Source organism: Xenopus laevis, chromosome 4S (genome assembly GCF_017654675.1).
Source record: "Xenopus laevis strain J_2021 chromosome 4S, Xenopus_laevis_v10.1, whole genome shotgun sequence".
NCBI classification, from domain to species: Eukaryota; Metazoa; Chordata; class Amphibia; order Anura; family Pipidae; genus Xenopus; species Xenopus laevis.
This window is the reverse complement of record NC_054378.1, coordinates 3,706,963-3,729,742: the sequence shown is the minus strand read 5'-3', so window position 1 is coordinate 3,729,742 and position 22,780 is coordinate 3,706,963. Positions and strand designations below refer to the sequence as shown.

At 41.9% G+C, this 22,780-nt stretch overlaps 1 protein-coding gene across 1 annotated transcript in view; it reads left to right on the top strand.

Moving 5' to 3' along the window:
* Positions 1–2,742: 2,742 nt before the first annotated feature.
* The window catches only part of slc25a22.S (solute carrier family 25 (mitochondrial carrier: glutamate), member 22 S homeolog), a 28,910-nt gene continuing 8,872 nt past the window's right edge, over positions 2,743–22,780 (top strand). The window contains exons 1-5 of the mRNA XM_018260086.2: positions 2,743–2,848; positions 15,746–15,847; positions 17,755–17,880; positions 19,724–19,779; positions 20,684–20,774. Of these exons, the coding sequence (XP_018115575.1) occupies positions 15,828–15,847; positions 17,755–17,880; positions 19,724–19,779; positions 20,684–20,774 (293 nt within the window). The 5' untranslated portion in view covers positions 2,743–2,848; positions 15,746–15,827. The remainder of the gene's footprint in view (positions 2,849–15,745; positions 15,848–17,754; positions 17,881–19,723; positions 19,780–20,683; positions 20,775–22,780) is intronic.

Genomic DNA, 22,780 nt, shown 5'->3' with positions numbered 1-22,780 from the left:
TTCAAAAATAATCTCCTGCTTTGAGACCACTGGGAGCAACATCCAAGGGGTTGGAGAGCAACATGTTACTCACGAGCTACTGGTTGGGGACCACTTTTTTAAACTATTTATCTAAAAATGTTTTATAAGGAAGCACCTACCAGCATTGATTTGTGGCACTCTTCTGCCCCTTAGTGATATAACACTTGCACTACAGGGACCACCAATATATGCATGGGAAACAGACAAAATATAGGAATGTTTCCCACCTGAGCTAAAAGGAGAGTAAAAATGCTTTGGTGCCATAGAAAATGCCAAACATGCAGCCCTTTGCTGTTCGGAACTGCAGAAATGTATAGTCCAACAAGAAACTCTTGACCTGAAACCACCACTCACTGTTTTACAAATCCCTTAAAGGGGTTGTTAACCTTTAAATTAACTTTTAGTATCATGTAGAGAGTGATATTCTGAGACAATTTCAGCCATCTGGTTGCTAGGGACCAAACTACCCTAGCAACCATGCATTGATTTGTATAAGAGACTGGAATATGAATAGGAGAGGACTGAATAGAAAGGCGAGTAATACAAAGTAGCAATAACAATAAACGTGTAGCCTTACAGAGCATTTGTTGTTTAGATGGGGTCAGTGACCCTTATTTGAAAGCTGGAAATAGTATGAAGAAGGCAAGTAATTCAAAAAACTATACAAGATAAATAATGAATACCAACGGAAAAGTTGCTTAGAATAAGCAATTCGATAACATACTAAAAGTTAATTTAAAGGTGAACCAACCCTTTAATAATTCAATTAAATATATATATATGCAAGTCCTGTCTTTAGCAGCAGAGGGTGCCATCCCCCTGTGCCATGTGCTTATGTTGGCAGTCTGTGTGTAAGGTCGCTGGAGCTCAGGCCTCTTTATTGGGTCAAACTGAGCATTTTCCATCTTAGCTGATAAGGACAAATGGCAGATTGTCTGAGGCTGCAGATTTTGCCTGTGTAAAAATGAACTTGAACTGATGACTTCTGTACAGTAGTACTGACTTTCTCTCGCTCCCATACACCCGAAACCCCTTGGCTGCCGACAACAATTCTCTTTGCTGTCTCATCCCTTGGTAACTTTTAAATACACACACGGACCGGCTGGACAGCAGCGAGTTCTGGTGCGTTCTGCAGACTAAACTGGTTTCTGTGTAACTGCGCGGTGTAGCAGAACTGAACTCATTCCTTATTGAGGAATGTTTATTTTTTTTTTTGGTTGGTCGGGTTTCATAATTGTAATATCATTCTCCAAGGTCACAGGACCAGCGCCAGAGATGTTAAGCTGGCCATAGACTCAAAGATCCGCTCGTTTGGCGACATCGCCAAATGAGCGAATCTTTCCCCGAAATGCCACTAACGGCATGGCTATATCGGGGGTAATTTGAACGTTCGGCCGTATGGCTGAACAATCTAATTATGATGCGCCAAGGGGCTCCGACGGGTCGGTCAGTTAAAAATCAAACCTTCCTGATCGATATTGTGGCCAGATATCGATCGGGAAGACCCGTCGGAAGCCCCCATACACGGGCAGATAAGCTGTCAAATTGGTCCAAACGACCGATATCGGCAGCTTTATCCAGTGTCGGACTGGGCTGGCGGGAAACCGGGAAAAAACCCGGTGGGCCCCCGCCGGCCCAGTCCCGGTCCTAGATTGGCCCCCGGACAGCAATAAAAGTTTTCCGGAGATGTTGCGCATGCGCGCGTTGGACCTGACGTTTGCACATGCGCACGTTGGGCCTGACGTTCGAGCATGCGCACTAGTTCTTGCGCATGCGCACGGGGCCCCCGAGGTTCACAACCCGGTGGGCCCCGACTGGCCCAGTCCGACCCTGGCTTTATCTGCCTGTGTATGGCCACCTTTAGGCCTGGGAATTGCGCAGGGGTGTAACCAGGGGCGATGCGCCAATGAGGCAAGTCGACAAACTCATCTCAGGCGGCAGCGCCCTGCTAGGTACCAGGGGAAGCAGAAATGGCGCTCCTGGTACTTTAAGATGCGAATTTCCCGTTTTCAAACCTGGAAAGTCGTCTCTTATAGCGCAGAGAGCACAATTATGCTCTCTACGCTAGCGTCCTGGCCCTTTCCGCCGCCTCGTGGATCCCCCTGAACCGCTCCGGTGCAAAAACGTGAGCTCACGTGGGAGAAGGGGGGTGACAGAGGGGTCAGCATCGCCCCTGGGCATAACTACAGAGGAAGCAGACCCTGCGGCTGCAGGGGGCCCAGGAGATATATAACATATATTAGTAAAACAGGACAACCTCTGTATATGTTGGATGCCCTAAAATGAATTTGCTGTGGGGCCCTGTAACATCTAATTACGCCACTGCAATTGCATTAAGGCTGTAACCACCCCTATAACCCCCCAGATGGAACTATTTTTGCCACTATGCCCCCAAAAGGCTTTGGCTGTAAAGCCACAGGTTGACATCTGTGATATATATAATGATGTATATAATTACTTGATCACATTCTAATCTATAGGTATATACACATACACTAATAAATGAAATGATGCAATAGTGTATTTAGTAATAATAGAATATAATGTTGAGCACTGGATGATACCTCCCCTGTGTGCATTGCCACCCATGTGTAAGAAGCAGCGCTCACACCCCTTTATTACAATCCAGGGCTCCACTTCTCTCATTCACACCCCCCTCCCCTCTGGTGTCTCGTGTAGAGGTTGGCTTGCTGCTTGTATTCCGCCTCCCCTTGCATCCTCTCTCCTCCTCCTCCTCTCTCTGCCACACATCTCTCTCATCCTCCAGCCCAAGGAGTGGATCTCAGCTGTCAGGGACCCCTCTCTCCCCGGTGGTATCACCCAGCAGGTAAGATGTCACAGGAAGTGGCCCCTGCTTGTAGGGAACATCTCTAGTGATTGTGGAGCTGCAATGAAACCGCTCTTCCTTTATGTTCATGAATTATTCATCTGCTCTACCAGCACCTGTATCCTCGTTTATGCTGATTTGTGGGGTCCTGGGGACCCTGTAGCCATAATGTGCCTGTGGCTGGTTGGTTGGAGGGGTCCCTTTAATAACCCAGGCGGCATTAACGATCAGCCTTTCCTCGTTGTTCAGTCCAGGAGATGTCTATTCATACAGTAGAAATGGTAGGAAATACAATTGCTTTTCATTAAACCCCTTTGATCGTTTGCCTGTAGCTCTGCGAGTGTTCTGTACAATTTATTCCCTTTAATACTTAATCATCTGATGGGCACAAAGCTGCACCTGTCACTCCCAGCACTATAATACTGTATTCTGCTACTGCCCAGCACAGAACCTTTTGTCCGGCGCCTGAAAAACTACAGTTCCCATCATACACAGGAAGCCAGCAGCTAAATATCAACGGTAAATTACACCTCTCTACTACACATGTTGCAGCACATTGTAGCTTCCCCTGCAGACTTGACTGTGCGCTGCACCTTCACTTGTAGAATCTCCTTTATCTGTAGAATATGCAGGTCATGGCATGGTCATGGTCGTGACCCTCCGCTTTAAGGATCTATAGGATCTCTCTTTACTGGAATGCAATGTGTAGGTTGTAGAGTTGTTGTATAGCACCGGGGGGTTCTGGAGGAACGACATTCCGTTCCTACTATGTACTGTATTTACTGTATATGGCTGAAATGACAATAAAATCCACTTGACTTGACTTGACTTGAGGTCACTGAGGATCTTGTCTTGTGAAATCTATAGTTTAATACAACTTGCCCTTGTGAAAGTGTGAATATTGATTAATACATTTAGTCATTAGGGTGGGCATTTGTCCTTACTATCAAATGGGCATCTTGGGGGATACATGTGCAAAGTACATGTAATATTGTGTAATGATTGCTGTATTTTTTCAAGATACACATTAGGAATTCCCTACCTACAGGCTGCAACCCTTCAGCAGATGTTAAAGTAGAGTTTCCAGCATCCAGCAAAAGCCAAAGGCTAGGGGGCACATTTACTTAGCTCGAGTGAAGGATTAGAATAAAAATACTTCGAATTTCAAAGTATTTTTTTGACTACTTCAACCATCGAATAGGCTACTTCGACCTACGACTTCGACTTCGAATCGAACGATTTGAACTAAAAATCGTTCGGTTATTCGACCATTCGATAGTCAAAGTACTGTCTCTTTAAAAAAAACTTTGACCACCTACTTCGCCACCTAAAACCTACCGAGCATCAATGTTAGCCTATGGGGAAGGTCCCCATAGGCTTTCCCAGCTTTTTTTGATCGAAGGAAAATCGTTCGATCGATGGATTAAAATCCTTTGAATCGTTCGATTCGAAGGATTTAATCGTTCGATCGGATGATTATTCCTTCAACCGTTCGATCGAACGAATTCTAAATCCTAAGACTTCGATATTCGAAGTCAAAGGATTTAACTTCGAGGGTCGAATATCGAGGGTTAATTAACCGTCGATATTCAACCAATAGTAAATGTGCCCCTATATGTTGAGTAATGATGTAAAGGCATTTCAGTTGGATTTAATTCCCCCCAGGCATCCTGCACTGTAGCCTCTATGAGAGGTTCAAATCCAGGCTGATAAAGGTGGGCTCACCCTTATCCCAATGCCAATGATTATAGAAAATATAGTACATCACCTTATTTTTCTCCCTGGAAAATCTGCAGAGCATGTCTCTGCTACCTGTAGTATCTGCAGGTCCTTGTGTTTTTTCTTTAATAACATACAGAACAATAACAAGCAGGCCTGTTGGATGCGCAGAGCATACACATTTTACCTTTTTAAACGGCAAAGTGTTTATACTCATGTCCTAGTTAAAACTGCTCAAAAATAGTTACACCTAATAGTAACTGCTGGGGATGCCCTGATCTAGGATTATTTCAATATTCAGGCAGTATCCGGGTTTTGTCTAACCGAACCGAATCCTTAAAATCAGGTGACTTTTTGTCACACAACCAAAGACATTGACATTTCTTTACTGTGTGCTGCGCACGTAGTTCCCTGTAACCCTTCTGTGCCTGAATTTGCTAGGCAAATTAGGGTTTAGAGTTGGCCGAAACTTTCATGAACGATTTGGGGTTCGGCAGAATATACAGAATATAACAAGCAGGTCTGTTGGAAGAGGAGAGCATTGCTTTGCAGAGCAACACATTTTACCTTTTTAAACTGCAATTGTTTTTACTCATGTCCTAGTTAAAACTGCTCATAAATAGTTACACCTAATAGTAAGGGTAGGACTACATGGACGATTTTGGAGCGATCCGTTGCGCTGCGCAAAAACGCGTCTGTCGGGTGCAGATGCTTCGCACTGCGTCTGCATCCGACAGTCGCATCGGATCAGCGATTCGACTTCATCCGACAATGCATTCGCTTACCTTATTTCCGTTGCATCCGATTTGACTCCTGCGTTTTTGTGCAGAGCGTCGGATCGCTCCAAAATCATCCGTGTAGTCCTACCCTAACTGCTAGGGATGCACTGATCCAGGATTCTTTCAATATTCGGGTTTTGGCCAAATCCAAGTGTCGAGCCAAACCAAATAGGATTTTGAGTTGGCCGATTCTTTCATGAACAATTTGGGCTTATGTAGAATCCTAAAATAGTAGATTTGATGCATCCCTAGTAACTGCACAGCATTGTACCCATCTCAGGATACCTGCAGTGATCCACAGTGCCCTGGTCAGCCATTACCTTGGATAGGCATCTAATTTCATCTCTAGGCTGTGTGTGTGTCCTGCGGTTTTCGGCAAATTTTCAGATTTCGTGTAATTCATTCTTAATTTTAATGCATTTGCAATTTGGCGACAATTTTTACTTAAAATACTTTACTAATGATGTAGAAAAGGCCTGTGGCACCCGCAGTTTCTTCTCCATTTTGACCTTTTTTTTGCTAAAATTTGCCTTCACAACACCCACAAGTCCCCTCCAGTTGCTGCCTCTCCTGACTGTGAATCACATGAAACTGCAGGCGATTTTCGCACAATCCTTGTGAGTACTGTATATCCATGCAAAGAAATCACCTGCACCGGTGCATTCATGGAATCCCCTAAGGCAGCACTGAGGGTGGGGTGGGATCTGAAGGGATTGGACACAATGTTCTTTGTGTGGAAAAAAAATATGTGAAACCAATACACACATGCAAGGGAATGTCTCACCTTTAAAGGAAAACTATACCCCCAAATTGAATGCTTGAAGGAGACATATAGGACAAATGAAAAAACCCTAACTTTGAAGGCAATTATGAGTAATATATGGTGTTGCTTTTACATGGTGCTAAAAATTTATATTATTTTTAAAAATAGCCCCTTTATTAGAGCTCCCTATAGATGTTCTTTGGTCCCTGTCTGTTTTTCAAATGAGGGGTGGGCGTGTCCTAACGGTCCCTGCCAGAAGCACAGTAGGAGGGGGACAGCCAATCACAACCCTGCAGTCACAAGAACACAGGCAGTTTTCAGTTCCCTATCAGGTCATGATAGCTGCTGATTGGTTCCTGCCCTACAGTGCCATGAGTGCCGCCTGCTCCCCTGCACAGCCTTGGAATTCAGGGAGCAGGAAGTGGAAGGGAGAGATTATTAGGGGGTTTTGCAGAAATATTCAATAAATCAGCCTGAAACACTACTTTTTTAAGCACAATTCTTCTATATATAAATGAGTATAATGCACTGGTGCATTCTTATTTTTTATATAAAATGTCTCCTTTAAGCAACAGATAGTTTATATCAAATTAAGTGACATATTAAAGAATCTTATCAAACCGTAATATATATTTAAGTAAATATTGCCCTTTTACATCTCTTGCCTTGAACCACCATATCGTGATGGTCTGTGTGCTACCTCAAAGATCACCTGACCAGAAATACTGCAGCTCTAACTGTAACAGGAAGAGATCACCTGACCAGAAATACTGCAGCTCTAACTGTAACAGGAAGAGATCACCTGATCAGAAATACTGCAGCTCTAACTGTAACAGGAAGAGATCACCTGATCAGAAATACTGCAGCTCTAACTGTAACAGGAAGAGATCACCTGACCAGAAATACTGCAGCTCTAACTGTAACAGGAAGAAGCATGGAAGCAAATGACAGAACTCTGTCTGTTAATTGGCTCATGTGACCTAACATGTATGGTATGTTTATATGCACCGTGAATCATACGACCCCAGATGGCGGCCCTTATTTATTAAAATGGCTATTTTCTATTTATGATTACCCAATGACACATACTATTAAACGTATTTTATTATGGTTTATTTACATGAAGCAGGTTATACAAATTGAAGTGATCCAACCAATCAGTCTGCAGAGTAGTCATTCATTATATAGAAATATGCTCTGGTCGCCCAGTGTATGTTTCTTTGGCCAATTAACTGTAAGCTAGGGGGGGCTCATACTTGCTTACAGCTTATCAATGAGGGATAGCATATTTGAATTGCTGCATTTATTTTCAATAAAATAAATCATTTATTTATTTGAATTAATATAAGTATGTAGAGCTAATTGCAATACCTGATTAAATTGAGTGTAGCTATACACAATGTAACAATACTCTGAATAAAATAAAATGTTTAATTTAGAAGCCTTAAAGGGGTTGTACATAACTTTTAGTTACATAAGTATATAAATGTAGAGGTATTCTGCCTCTTAGTAGAGAACTATTACTTTCAGCAAGTGCAAGTTGCAACACCTTTTCTTGAACATATAATTACAGCTGCATCTTTAAATCTATAACTCCTGGCAGGCCTATAGTTATCCGTGTAAGGGCTCTTACAGACGAGCGATTGAGGCTGCGCTCCCCTGCGTTCCGTTTTTATGCGTTCAGCCGCAGGGGAGCGCAGGAGTGGACACATTCAGTTTTTTTCAATGGGGCTGTACTCACACAGGCGCGTGTAGGCGCCGAACGCAGATTGAGACGCAACATGCTGCATTTTTCCTGCGTTCGGCGCCTACATGCGCCTGTGTGAGTACAGCCCCATTGAAAAAAACTGAATGTGTCCACTCCTGCGCTCCCCTGCGGCTGAACGCATAAAAACGGAACGCAGGGGAGCGCAGCTTCAAACGCTCGTCTGTAAGAGCTCTTATAATTGGAAATGTTCAAAGATAAAGGGTTAATAGCTGTAGAGAATGGTTAGCAGGCTGAGCGCTTCATTTCCGTGCTGATTGTTGCATATGGTGTTGCTTTGGGAGGAATGTGAGCGCTGGTGGATTTTGTTGCAGTCAGCAGCAGATATTTATATTCATTTCAGATTGCTTGGCTCTTACCTGCATTGAGAAAACAGGACAGATGGCGTCTCCCCGTCCCTTCAGGGAGTAAGATTAAAAATGTGAAAAATTGCCATATTTTCTGTATACAAGAATATACTTACCCTGCTGTTCTATAATCTACAGTAAAGCATATTGGAATAAGCTATTCATCTTACACAAAACTGTTTCCATTACTAAAAATGTTCTCTTATATGGAATGTTCAGGTTTTAGAATCCCAAAAAAGCAATGATTGGAATTCCCATGATTCTCCGCTGCCCAGTCCCCTTAGCCCTGACTTTTATCCTTGAAGAGAGGATCTGGACAGGTCTGTTAATTGGCTCATGTGACCTAACATGTATGGTTTGCTTGGTATGTTTGTGTGCACTGTGAATCATAGGATCCCAGGGGGCGGCCCTTATTTTTTAAAATGACAGTTTTCTATTTAGGATTACCCAATGGCACATACTACTAAGGAAGTATATTATTATAAAAATGGTTTATTTAAATGAAGCAGAGTCTTAGATATGAGCTGTTTTATGCAATATCTTTTTATAGAAACCTACACTGTTTGAGGGGTATAGTTTTCCTTTAAGTATAGTTGAAAGAATTTAGATATTAAATAAACCCAACAGGATGGTTTTGCTTCTGGTAAGGACTTATAATATATTAGTTTGGATCAAGTACAAGGTACTGTTTTATTATTATATCAAAAAAGGCAATGATTTTTAAAAAATTTGGATTATTTGGATAAAATGGCATCGATGGGAGATGGCCATTCCGTAATGTGGATAATGGGTTTCTGGATAACAGATCCCATACCTGTAGTAGTAAGTTCTTTGTTTTGCAAATGATAAGGCTGAATGACTAAAGAGTTTCTGCTTCAATCACTATCCTCTGGGCCTGTAGGGGATCCCTGGTGGAGCATAGAATTTTGAGACATTTTTTTCTGGAAAATAGGCAAAATTATTATTCTGCGTCTACTCACCCACAGTGACCAATCATCAGAAATATATATATATATGTTTTTTTGTATATCAGAGAGAGTAGTGACTTATATTAATGCAATGTGGCACCCCCTGAGTTTAGACCATGTTCTTGGTCATTAAAAATAGCCGTGAGATCTCAGAGTGCTTTGTTCATCTCTGGACGCCAGATCTCCTGGAACACATAAATAAAGCACGGATGTTGTTGCTGCTGGAGGAAAGATGAAAGCTACAGATGTAATAGAAATATTCTCACAAGTTAAATGTCTGAAAAACCCAGGATAAAAGATTGTTTTAAAGGAGGCAAAGGGCATTATGAGGCTGCTGACAGCCTCGGTTAAACCAGAGATGTGCTGTATGTCATGTAAAATTGACTTTATGGGAGGTTATTTATCAAAGGTTGAATTTTAGAGTAATGTGAATTTTTTAAAACTCAGGAATGGTATGTTATTTATGAAAAAATTAGAAAGTCTAAAATTTGATCAAATATTCCCGACCCGAAAACTCAAATCGAATTTGAATCGACTGTTCCTTTAAAAAAAAAAAAAACCTTGACTTTTTTTTCTCCCATTGGAGTCTATGGGGCGTCATTTTCAAATCAAAACTAGGCAAAAATTTGGCTCATCACTACTATTAACATCTTCAAATAGTTCGAGGGACCTCTGCCATTGACCTAAATTATTGTATGTACAGAACAAAATTAGCTGCTATATTGTTGGCCTAGGGTGTCATATTGTCCATTAAAGGAGAAGTTTTTTTTAAAGTTAAAAAAACCCTACCCCCCTACCCTACATAGACCCCCCTCCCTCCTCCCCCCAGCCTAAGTGTTACCCTGGGCATCGGAGTTCAGGCATCGGAGTTCACAGGCGCCATCTTCAGTCACTTCGGTAATCTTCGGAATGAGATCGGCGTAGCACATGCGCAGTTGGAGCAAATTTCACGACAACTGCACATGTGCCGAAACTCACAAATATTGCTGAAGCGCCAGTCTCATTCCGATGATTACCAAAGCGGCTAAAGATGGCGCCCGTGAATTCTGATATCTGAATCTGCACCGATGCGGGATTAGTAAAAAGTAAGGGCCATTTGCCCGTGGTAGCAGCTAGGCTGGGGGTAGGAGTTTTTTACTTTTGGATTTGCTTCTCCTTTAATGGACAATAGGACACCCTAGGCCAGCGATATAGCAGCTAATTTTGTTCTGTGCATAAAATAATTTAGTCCTCCATATTTTACACTCTATTTGAGGGAAATTAAAAAGTCTTAGGGAGCAGCTGGGGATCCGACTTCTATTTGTAAAAGGGTCCCTTACTGGAAACTCATGACTGCCAGATGTTGCTGCCATATGGCTTGCTATCTGCAAAGCTGTGTGTAAAAATGCTGCACAAGCTAATGGCTTAACCAAGACCTTTGGTTGATTGTATTTCTTTTTTACAGTAATCCTTTTCATGTAAGCACTTCCATCCTTGTGCATGTATGAATGATTTAGTATGTAAGCCAGAGGTATGGTGGACCTGGGCCATACATAGAGTTGCCACCTTTGCAAGCGACTAAACCCAAACAAAGGGTGCGGGACAGATAGCATTGGGGTGGGCATGATGACATCAGAGGAAGACATAATGATGTCGGTGGAGTTATGACGCGGGTTGGGGTTATTGCATCACTTATGCCTTGATTTCGGTTCAGTCCGGTTCAAAACCACCGGGGTGGCAACCCTTTTTATCTATACTCTGATGAGTAAGCCCAAACCTCTAATTACAGGTGTGGGATCTATTATACAGAAAGTGGTTATCAAGAAAGCTCTGGTTCTCAAGAAAGCTCTGAAATACAGAAATGCTAATTTAGAAAAACAATTATTTTTGATTAATTGCACACATCTGTAGGACCAAACATACCATACCCGCACTTTATGCATGCAGGGTAATACTCTGTCCTTTTTCTGTGCCAATACTTCATTGGGAGACTAGTGAATCCCTTGGGTACCAGATGTAGTATGAGCAGGTTTCCATAGAAACTATCTCCTAGCATTGAGTCTAGACAGGGGGAGATCAGGCCCTACCCAATAATATTAGTGGTATATAGTTAAACTGCAAATGATGAGGGATTTGTTGAAAAAAATTGTTTTGCCATGTACTATCTTTTATTATAAAACCAGATGAAATAAATACATTTCACCTTCACATATAATGTATATCTCATTTAATCGATAGAGTGGTAATGAACACGTAACCAAATTCATTTATATATTTATCATGAGCCGGTCTAATTTATAGTCCTCAGATGTAGTTGTACTCCCAGAAAAGGATGCTGGGAACAGAAAATTCTGGAAATCCTTGTACTGCCGCAGTGTGATGCCCTCCCCTTTTCTCCTTATAGGCCTTGGAAGCATTTTAAGTAGGTATAAATATTTTATTCATTGTGATCCTACAGCAATATGAGTGGCGCTGCAGATTTGCCAGAATGCAGGTATATCTTGTTCATACAGTGTCTCACACGTTGTGACAGTTCCACTCTCTTTTGTTTCCTAATCCCTTACTCTAAATCAGGGGTCCCCAATCTTTTTTTTGCAAAAATTATTATTATTTTTTTTTTGCAAGGACCGAGGGTGGGGTCGGGGGTGGCAGGGGTCAGGGTCAGCGGAGTCGGGGTCGGCAGCAAGTTTGGACACGCCGGCATCCAGTTTGGGGTGCGCCGGCGTCCAATTCGGTGTGCCTCGTTTTTGCACACTGGGCTCGGCGACCCATTGCAGGAGTGTCCGCGGCCCGGTGGTTGGGGACCCCTGCTCTAAATGCTTTCCTATCATTTTTATTCACTAGCTCAGGGGCCCATAGTGGAACCATTTCAGCCTTTCAATCTCATTTAAAATTGATGAAGTCTGTAGGCTGCATTAGCCATAAAGTGAGACCTTAAAGAATGGTGGCATTTGACTCGAATGATAACTCCAGAATCAATAACAATAGCTACAATGGATAACATAGTCTGGGGCAACAAAATGATTAAAAAGCAGTTTATTTTCTCCAAATCAGTATGATGCATGAATGCCTGCAGTACAAGCCAGGTCTGGACTGGGAGTCGAAATAGGCCGTGGCATTCCAAGTACACAGATGCCCACGCAATCTCCACCAGCCCACTAAATAGTGATTTTTTACAGCAGCCCCTCTGGCATTTGCCAGAACCTACAGATCTGGGCCCGTTACATGCCTTTGCCTTAAAATAAAATTTTGCTTCTCAGTGGCTAAAGGTGGCCATACAAGGGCCAATAAAAGCTGCAAACAGATCGAGTCAGCAACTTATTGGCCCGTGTATGGGGCCCTCTGAAGCACTTTCCCGATCGATATCTGGCCGCAAGTTGGCCAGATGTCGATTGGACAGGCTAAAAATCCCGTTGGATCGCGGACCACATCTGTTCGTTGATGCAGTCCCGTGATCTGACTGCCCGTTTTCCCTTTGTTATGATTAGGGTTGCCACCTGACCTGGCCGGTAAAAACGATGGTTGATCCCAATGTTATTAATAGGAAAAAAAGCTTAATATATAGGAAGGCCGGTATTTTTTTCCAGAAAAGGTGGCAACCCTAGTTATGATCCAATTGTTGGGCCCTATGGGATGAAGCTGTAGGTACACAGTGATCTGGCAACTGAAAGACTGGGCCAGTTATCGGGTTGCTTTGCGGCAGCTAAACCCGAATAAAGGGGGTGGGGCAGATAACATTGGGGGCGGAGCAGTGATGACATAAGACGCAGGCACAATGAAGTAGGTGGTCACTTAGATGCAACTGGCTGGATTTCCATCCAGTTTTCTCAATGTAAACCAGACAGAAAGTGATGTCCAGTTCAAAACCACACTGGTGGCAACCCTATCTCTTATCTATATTTTGCCTGATGATTAAGCCCAATCCTTTAATTACAGGTATGGGATCTATTAAACACAAATCCAGAAACCTCTGAAATACAGCAATGCTAATTAAATAAACCAATTTCTTAATTTTGATTGATTTGCTTTTTTTTGTTTGTTTCTGTAATAAGAAATTAACCTCACTTGATAACTCATTTATTGGCCAGACTATTGTTCAGTTTTCACAAGGCTAAAAACCGAACAGAAGCTTGAGACCCGAACAGGCCTTAGAAAAACCCCAACCCTAGTCATTTATTTGGCCACTTTGGCTACAGATTGTAAGTTTGACTGAAATTCTTGATGAAAAAGAAAAAAACCCCCACTGAAATGAATGTGAATGTTCATATATACAAAGCTGCTAGTGTTGTGGGGGTAACCATTAAGTGAGGCAGTCAGCCATGATGCGACACATGGAACTAACCCCTGAAGTTCCAGTGACTAAATATGTTCAATTTTGACGGCAAAAATCCTGACAATAATCTGTCACTAGTCTGTAAACTGATAATTAGTAGGTACTGCTGAGGTTAATTACACAGGAAAGCTTCCACACAGAGCATTTTAATCAAAGCAACTTGTTGAACAAAGGCCCGGCCCAAGAAGGTCATTTAACAACCAATCAGGATCTGAACCTTCTAGCCTCCCTTTTCCCTCCTAATGAAGGAGCCAATGAGATTGGAGGCTTGCACTTCCCACCCCCTGACATGTGTCTGGATGTGAAAGCTACAGAAAGCACTAGCAGCACTGATTTCTCTGTATAGTCAATGGATTAAAGAGATATTAATCACAATTAAATGTCTTTTTTCAACCTTACTTACTACTGTATGTTACTATGTTACTATGAATCCTTCTGACCAGCCGATCCGAATCCGAATTTGCATATGTAAATAAGGGGCAGGGAAGGAAAATTGCTTGACCTTTTGTCACAAAATAAGGAAGTAAAAAATAGTTTTTCCCACCCCTGATTTGCATATGTAAATTAGGATTCGTTCGGTATTCGGCCAAAACTTTTGCGAAGGATTCAGTGGTTCGGCTGAATCCAAAAAGTGGATTCGGTGCATCCCTAATTTTTACACATTGCAGGAGCGAGTTGCCGTCACTGCGTTTCACACATAGAAATCTTATAAATTCCTTTATTATTGACACAAGGGGTGTGGCTGGGAACACTATGGGCGGGGATGGGTGGGACATGGGCTGAGCTAAAATGGAGCACTGGAAATTCTGCTGACATATTGGGAAAAATGGTTATTTGGACAGATGATAGAAAGGGAACAAATTGTTACATTGCTACACCATTTGTTTGAAATATTCAAAGCCCATTTCCGTTGGGTTTGTGTGCTATAGAACTGCACGAAAAGAATCATAGATGACATGCTTAAAATTGATTTATTGCAATTCATAAGCATCCATTTTCAGTAGAGGTCATAGAGCAGAAATCTTGTTTTTTTTTTTTTTTTTATAATAACGTTTTCAATATATATGGGTTATTTCTGTACATAGAGTCAGAACCCGGTATTGTGCTTAGAAATAACTGATACTTTGCAACTAGGTTTCTGTGGCTTATTTGAATGCCCTCTGTTAATGTTTGGATTCGAGTGTGTTAAAGGACCAGTAACATAAAAAAATTAAATTGTTTTAAAGTAATAAAAAAATAATGCAATGTTGCCCTGCACTGGTACAACTGATGTGTTTGCTTCAGAAACACTACTATTGTTTATATAAATAAGCTGCTGTGTAGCAATGGGGCAGCCATTCAAGCACAGGATACACAGTAGATAACAGATAAGTACTACTATAGTTTATATAAACAAGCTGCTGTGTAGCCATGGGGGCAGCCAATCAAGCACAGGATACACAGTAGATAGCAGATAAGTACTACTATAGTTTATATAAACAAGCTGCTGTGTAGCCATAGGGGCAGCCATTCAAGCACAGGATACACAGTAGATAACAGATAAGTACTACTATAGTTTATATAAACAAGCTGCTGCGTAGCCATGGGGGCAGCCATTCAAGCACAGGATACACAGTAGATAACAGATAAGTACTACTATAGTTTATATAAATAAGCTGCTGTGTAGCAATGGGGGCAGCCATTCAAGCACAGGATACACAGTAGATAACAGATAAGTACTACTATAGTTTATATAAACAAGCTGCTGTGTAGCCATGGGGCAGCCATTCAAGCACAGGATACACAGTAGATAACAGATAAGTACTACTATAGTTTATATAAATAAGCTGCTGTGTAGCAATGGGGGCAGCCATTCAAAGGAGAAAAGACTCAAGTTACAAAGCAGATAGCGAATAAGCTCTGTAGAACATAATGTTATCTGTTATCCATTATTTATCCTGTGCCATATAGCCTTTTTTCAATTTCCACCATTGCTACACAGCAGATTGTTTATATAAACTATAGTAGTGTTTCTGAAGCAAACAGATCAGTTTTACCAGCGCAGGGCAACACTACATGATATTTTCTTTACTTTAAAGCACTTTCATTTTTTGGTGTTACTGTTCCTTTAAACTGCTGCTGAAGATTCTATATATGGCTTTTCTTTCACGGCAGTGCTTGAGCAAAGTCTTCAGGTAACACAGATAGCGGGATAAGAGGCAAGTGTTCTATTGCGCATGAATTTTCCTTCTTTTCCTTCCATAGGAGCTGCCAAGCCAGATAGAGCGCACGCTGATTGCACGGGAGGAAGGAGCTGTGGTTTTTATCTGGGTTAGGTCCTAATTAAATGGCTGATAAACAAATCAAGTGAGTAACAGGGAAGGTATATAGGGGGTATGTATATTAACATCTTCACGTTCAATGAGTTGAAAGCCCTGTTCTGTAGGCTTGCAGTAAGATGGGCAGCACCCAATGTCACCTCAAGGCAGCCGTATTCTGCATTTGTTTTGGATAAGCTCCAAAGGTCATTGTGTGTGTTACCTGTATTTAACCAAAGGTTCTGCCTTTATCGAAATCGGTTTTACCTGCGCTCCCCTGCGTTGCACTTTCTTCCGTTCAGCCGCAGGGGAGCGCAGGAGTAGACGCACTGAATTATTTTCAATGGGGCTGTACACAGACGCATGTATGCGCCAAACGCAGATAAAATGCAACATGCTGCGTTCGGCGCTTACATGCGTCTGTGTGAGTACAGCCCCATTGACAATAATTCAGTGCGTCTACAAAAGCGCAGGTAAAACCGCTCTTCTGTAAGAGCCATTAAGCTATGAAGAGTAATATGTCTTAAACGAGGAACCAGTTCATAAGTGAATCTTGCATTATTACATGTTTAAAAAGTTTCGTTTTTAAATAGGGTAGATTGCTTTAAAATTAGTTAACTGTATCTGGGAATGACAGTCATATTAAATAATTAAAGACAAAAGGGCAACATTTAGGGTAGGACTACACAAAGTTTTCAGCGCGATCCGACGAGCTGCGTCAAAACACCGGTGCCAAATTGGATGCGACGGATAGAAGGTAAGAGATAGAAATGTCGGATGAAGTCGCAGCGTTGATCCAAGGAGACACGGCGGTCGGATGCAGACGCTGCACACTGCGTCTGCATCCGCCAGTCGTGTCGGATCAACGATGTGACACCATCCGAAAATTACCTTATTTTCGTCGCATGCTATTTGATGCATGCGTTTTTGCACAGCGCATCGGATCGCACAGAAAACGTTTGTGTCATCCTGCTACACGAACTACACGAGTGCTTTTACCTGCGATAGCATCCGTTCCGTCGCGCTGAGATGAATCTCAGGTGCCACGTCCGATGCGCCAAATCTAAGGTAAGTTATAGGAATGTCGGACGTTCGTGCGTGCATCCGACACGACTGTGGGATGCGAATGGTGCATGCTGCGTCTTTGTCCAACAGTCGTGTCATCTTGGATGCACGCAGCAACAATGTCCGACATTCCTATTACTTACCTTAGATTTGGCGCGTCCGGCGTGACGCTTGCGATTCATCTCAGCGCGACGGAACGGATGCTATCGCAGGTAAAAGCACTTGTGTAGTTCTACTCTTATAATTAGAACAGGATATATATTTATTACTAATTGAGAATGCTTCTGTGGCTACTACCCGGCATGATCGTATTGCATGAAATCCATTAAATATATTATTCCTTAATACATTTTATATAGTTTTCTATAAAAAAAAAAATATATATTTGCAATCAGTTTGCCGGTATGTGTGGTGACAGAAGGAAAGGAAGAGACATTTTTACACCAAGTAAGTTGAACTGATAGCATGTGTCACGCTTGAGCATGTTATCACATCAACCTGCATATTGCCCTTTTTATGAAAGCATTGACCTAAGGTTAATAGGAAACGGGAAATCCTCCCCTTTAATTGTTGCAGTGTCAGTAACCAGATTGCCACCAGTTATTGTAATATATTAGTCAGTGTGAGAAAGCCATAGTTCTTATACGCTTTATCAGAAGATCCAGAGAAGCAGAAGTGTGTGGGCTGGGACACGGTTTGTGGTATCGTTTGCTGAAGAGCGTTGAGAAAAATGATTCTCCCACCACCCACCTCTATATTGGTGCATCTTCATGCAAAGTGCTTGTAGCAGCTCAACATAGAGAACTGTTGTCTCTTGACTTCACCTTTTCATTCCTGCGTTTCTTTGGTTTCTGTGTATTCACTGGATCCTTTCTGATTTTGTTTCTACAGTTTGCCCGCCAAGCTTATAAATGGAGGTATAGCTGGACTGATTGGCGTAACCTGCGTTTTTCCTATCGACTTGGCCAAGACTCGGTTACAAAATCAGCAAAATGGACAGAGAATGTATACCAGCATGTAAGTGGGAATGAGTAAAAAAAACAAATATCCGACACTTGAAAGTTGGGTTACGAGTTTAAAGCACATCATTAGCCCACGACAACCTGGCTAGCAGGTATTTTGATTGCTGCGATCATAAATGTACAAATCGGCTGCTTTTATTCACTGTGCCCTTGACGAACTTTCACAATTTGGCGGAGGTCAAAACACTTGGGGGTAAATTTATCAAAGAGTGAAGTTCCGCCACTAGAGTGAAATTCCGCCGCTCTCAATTCATTTCTATGGGATTTTGAAAGGCGTATTTATCAATGGGTGAAGTGAAAGTTCACCCTTTGATAAATACGCCTATAAAAATCCCATAGAAATGAATGGAGAGTGGCGGAACTTCACTATTAACTTCACTCTTTGATAAATATACCCCTTGGCTGTTGTTTTTGAATCAAACTATATTTGAGTGTTTCAATAATACTCTCTATCTTACTGGGGATCTACCAGAGAGGTCCCATGCAGTGAGCACCGCATATAAACCGTTTTTTTCACCAATAACACATTTTCTTTATCATAAAGCTGTGTCTGACATTATCTTTAAAGTGACAAGATTCTGGATCTGGAAGTCCTGAAATAACAGGGCCCCGTTTAATTGTATTCTGAAGTTATGCCATAGGCCCCAGGCATAGATTGTAAGCTCCACTGGACAGCAGAGCATTACAGTAGAACATATTATATGTTATATAGTATTGCAGATTTCTGATGTATTCGTGCACAATCCCAGCTGCATTGTGACTATGCGGGAAAAGAAGCTCTATAGGTTTCTTGTATGTTTCTCAGGCAGTGTCCTCTGCAGTGTTCTTGTGGTTAGAAAGGTCACATCATCTGATGCTGAAACCAACTCCTTTACTGCTGAATCTGCAAAAAGAAGGAAAACATAAAATAGGAGAATTCTAGTTTGGAGTGTGAACCCCTTGTTTTCTAGGAGTCCAGTAGCAGCCGGTAGATAGGACTGTAATGATTTCAAGGTCTAGGGGACAAGACAGTGGTTCATTAGAAAATAATATTTGTGGGTAAGGGCAGAGACGCACGCCCAGCGAACTGCCTTCCCGCATGGCTAGAATGTAAATCGCCAGTGGGTTGGCACTCGGATCTCTTCGTTTTCCAAAGTCGCCCGAAGTTTCCTCGTGAGGCAACTTCGGGCAACTTTGGAAAACGAATCGCTCCGAGTGCCAACCCACCGGCGATTCAGATTCTACCTGGCAGTTCAGGGAAACTAATCGCCCGAAGAGAAGCAGACTAATCTCCCCGAATCTGACCGTATGTCTCTGCCCTAAATAATGCTTTATTCATAGTAACAAAAACTGGCAATGTTTATTGTCTTTGTGTTTTATCGAACATGTAAAGTAAGAGCCACCGTTCCCGGTCTGAAATTATGTGGAACTGAAACCAGGGGCATAACTACAGAGAAAGCAGACCCATAAGAGGCCCATGAGGCCCTAATTTATAAAAAATGTCAATAAATATTGGTGAAACAGGTCAACCTTTAGTCATTTTGGGGGCCTAAAAAAATAATTTGCTGTGGGGCCCAGTAATATCTAGTTTCACCACTTTTTGAAACTGCCATATTGTTTAAATGACCATTAGAAAATACGGCAGTTTTGTGATCACTTGATGATGCCTTTCTATAGTAGTCTATGGAATAAGCATCAATCTAGGTGCATGGAAGATGAAACCTTTTGAAACAGTGCCAGTTGGTATAGTGGTTAGAATGAGTTACCAATCTACATTAAGTAGAAATCATGCCCACAACCTGGTATTAGCTCCAGTAAAATCTCTTGCAAAACTTTATCTGCTAATTTTGTTTCTGCAGGTCTGATTGCCTCATTAAAACCATCCGTTCTGAAGGTTACTTTGGCATGTATAGAGGTAGGTGAAGGACTGATTGAGAAACATAAGTATCAAATGCAATGAGCCAACATAATCTCCATGTTTAAACAGACAGTCAGATTCTGTATACATTGGTTACCAATTTATCGACATGTGATAAAATCCAGTGTGCCATTTGTACTAACCAGGCCATCCTCAGGTCCTGCATTAAAGGACCACTAACTCCAAAAAATTAAAGTGTTTTAAAGTAAATAATACATAAGGTACTGTTGCCCTGCACTGTTAAATCTGGGGTGTTTGCTTCAGAAAGACTACTATAGTTTATATAAACAAGCTGCTCTGTAGCCACGGGGGAAGCCATTGAAAGTGCCAGTTACATAGCAGATGCACTCTTAAGAATTCCATTGTATTCTGTTACAGAGCTTATCTTTCTAAATAAAACACATAACTTTTACCAGTGCAGGGCAATAGTACATTATATTTGAATTACTTTAAAACACTCGGGGCGCTTCGTTTTCCGGTGTTGCCTCACGAGGAAACTTTGAACGATTTCGGAAAACTAATCGCTCCGAGTGCCATCCCGCCGGCGATTTTCATTCTAGCCAGTGGGAAGGCAGGGGAGGTAGTACGGGGAGATTAGTCACCTCGAAGGAGAGAAAATTTGTCGCCAGGCGACTAATCTCCCCGAATCGAATCGTGTGTATCTGCTATTAACCCCTGCACTTCTCATCACTACAGAGCATAGAGCAGCTCCAAAATAAGGACTTAATTTGTTTTATCTTTGGGCTTGTATAACAAAGACATAGTGCAAGAGGGCAAACAATAATTAGAACCGAATTGGCCCCCAATTCTAGAACCTGGTCTGTTCAATGCACCTATACTGAAAGTGTGTAAGACTAAAGACCCTATTACTTAATCGGTGTCACTTACAATCTCCCCACAGGTGCTGCTGTGAATTTAACTCTTGTTACACCAGAGAAGGCCATTAAATTAGCAGCCAATGACTTCTTCAGACAAGCTCTGTCCAAAGATGGGTGAGTGAGCTTTTACTGAACTACAACTCACTGCCAGAAAGTAAAGTGGGCTGCTGGAAGTTACAGTTGAGGAATAGCTGGAGCTTTGCAGTTTGGATACTGACTAAACAGACCTGGGAACTGTAATAATAATTTGTTGGAATGCAGTGAACTAATTGCAATGACATTATAAAGGTGAAGAAACAGTGCAGGGAAGGGTGCACCATGCAAAAATAAAACTGTCATTTACTGTGCACTAACAAGCCAATGTCAGGGCACCGTGATGTTGGGGCAGAACGAAGGAGATTTGCTGGTGGGGAAAATGCTTGATTTGACATGGCACTAAAGGAAATATAAACCCTTAGATTAAATAAATGTCAGAGTCCTCTTCTGAAACTGATTATTTTTGAAGAGTTGTTAGGGATTTACTTCATTTTTTGGTGACCCTAGTCAGGTTAGGTAGTCAGATCCCAAGAGCCACCACATCTGCAGCCCATTAGCCCATTAACAGATCGCTGATCAGGTCTTGGTTAGATATGGATCACATCAGGTAGAGAATTCCAGCCTAGAACATGTACCTTTACAGGATACAGTCTGCAGTGTACTGGCCACCCAATGTAATGCAGTCATTAAATTAATGGGCCAGTCAGATTTGGCTCACTGCTTCGGAGGCCCAGTCAGGCAAAGAACTGTTTATTTGAATACCAGGCTAAACAGGCAGATATTTTTGTATCTGGCCAGCTTAATATTGATATTTCCCCTTAGGCTCTAAAGCAGCTGAATTATCTTGTGATTTGCAAAACCGTTCGCTGTTTAGTAAATAAACCACAAAGTTATCATTAAACGTTTCATTAAATAATGGGACTGAAAGCAAAGGTGGGGCTGGATATTTAATTTAGGCCATGAATTATTAATGTATCATTAACCCCCTAATTAATAGCCCCTTTCCCTGAGTGGACAGTGGCTTAGTCACATGCAATGAGGTAAAAGGGGAAAGCACAGATCTCTGGCTTCTTATGAAATGATGATGATCAGAAAAGATGTCACATGCACAAAACAATGGGTGAAACAAAAGCTGAACTGTTGTCTTACAGAAACCATTTATGTATCTATTGGGTTGAACCAAGTCCAGGATCGACCAGAAAATCTGTCCAGGTAAAGATCTATGGGGTATATTTATCAAAGAGTGAAGTTAGAGGTCGCCAGAGTCCTCTAGAGTGAAATTCTGACACTCTCCGTTCATTTTTAAGGGATTTTGAAAGGCGTATTTATCAAAGGATGAACTTTCACTTTGACCCATTGAAAAATCCCATAGAAACAAATGGAGAGTGGCGGAAATTCACTCTAGAGGACTGTGACGACCTCTAACTTCACTCTTTGATAAATATATCCCTATGTGGGCAGTCCTTATCCAGGTTGCTGACTGTAGGCCTGGGGGCCCATGCTTAAGTCAAACAGATTTGATCTAGAACAGAGGTGAAATAACTGAACAAAGTCCTCATTTGTTGACCCTGCCGAACATGTGGTCCAACATAACTACCCATTGGTTACTGAGTGCCTGGGCTGCAAGTAGTTCAGCATCAGCCGCACTGATGAAGGTTACTGTAGAGTAAATAAGGCAGGCAATTCTGCCAGTGCAAATAACACTGCACAAGAATCCAGCTGAAGGTGTAGTGTTGCGATTGTTAAATCATCTAGTTGTGGGAAGTTTTGTCTTTATTCCCTGTGCCAAATCCTACCGACCTTGGGCACATGACATCATCTCCCTGTCCCTTAGATGCCCAGTTAGCTTCGTACATCAAAGCAAATACATTGAACTTCATGGTCACACTCCTTCTGCTTACTCACACTTACTCACACTTGCTCACACTTCGGCAGACACAATCTGTTTGCATGCAGGACTGTTTTTTTCTGCATTGTACTTGAATCATGTACTGCTTTCTTGAGGTAGATCATAAAATCTTCTGCTCCAGCTGTCAACTACCGAACTGCTAGTACAGTAAATTGTACAGCCTTCTCTTTAATCC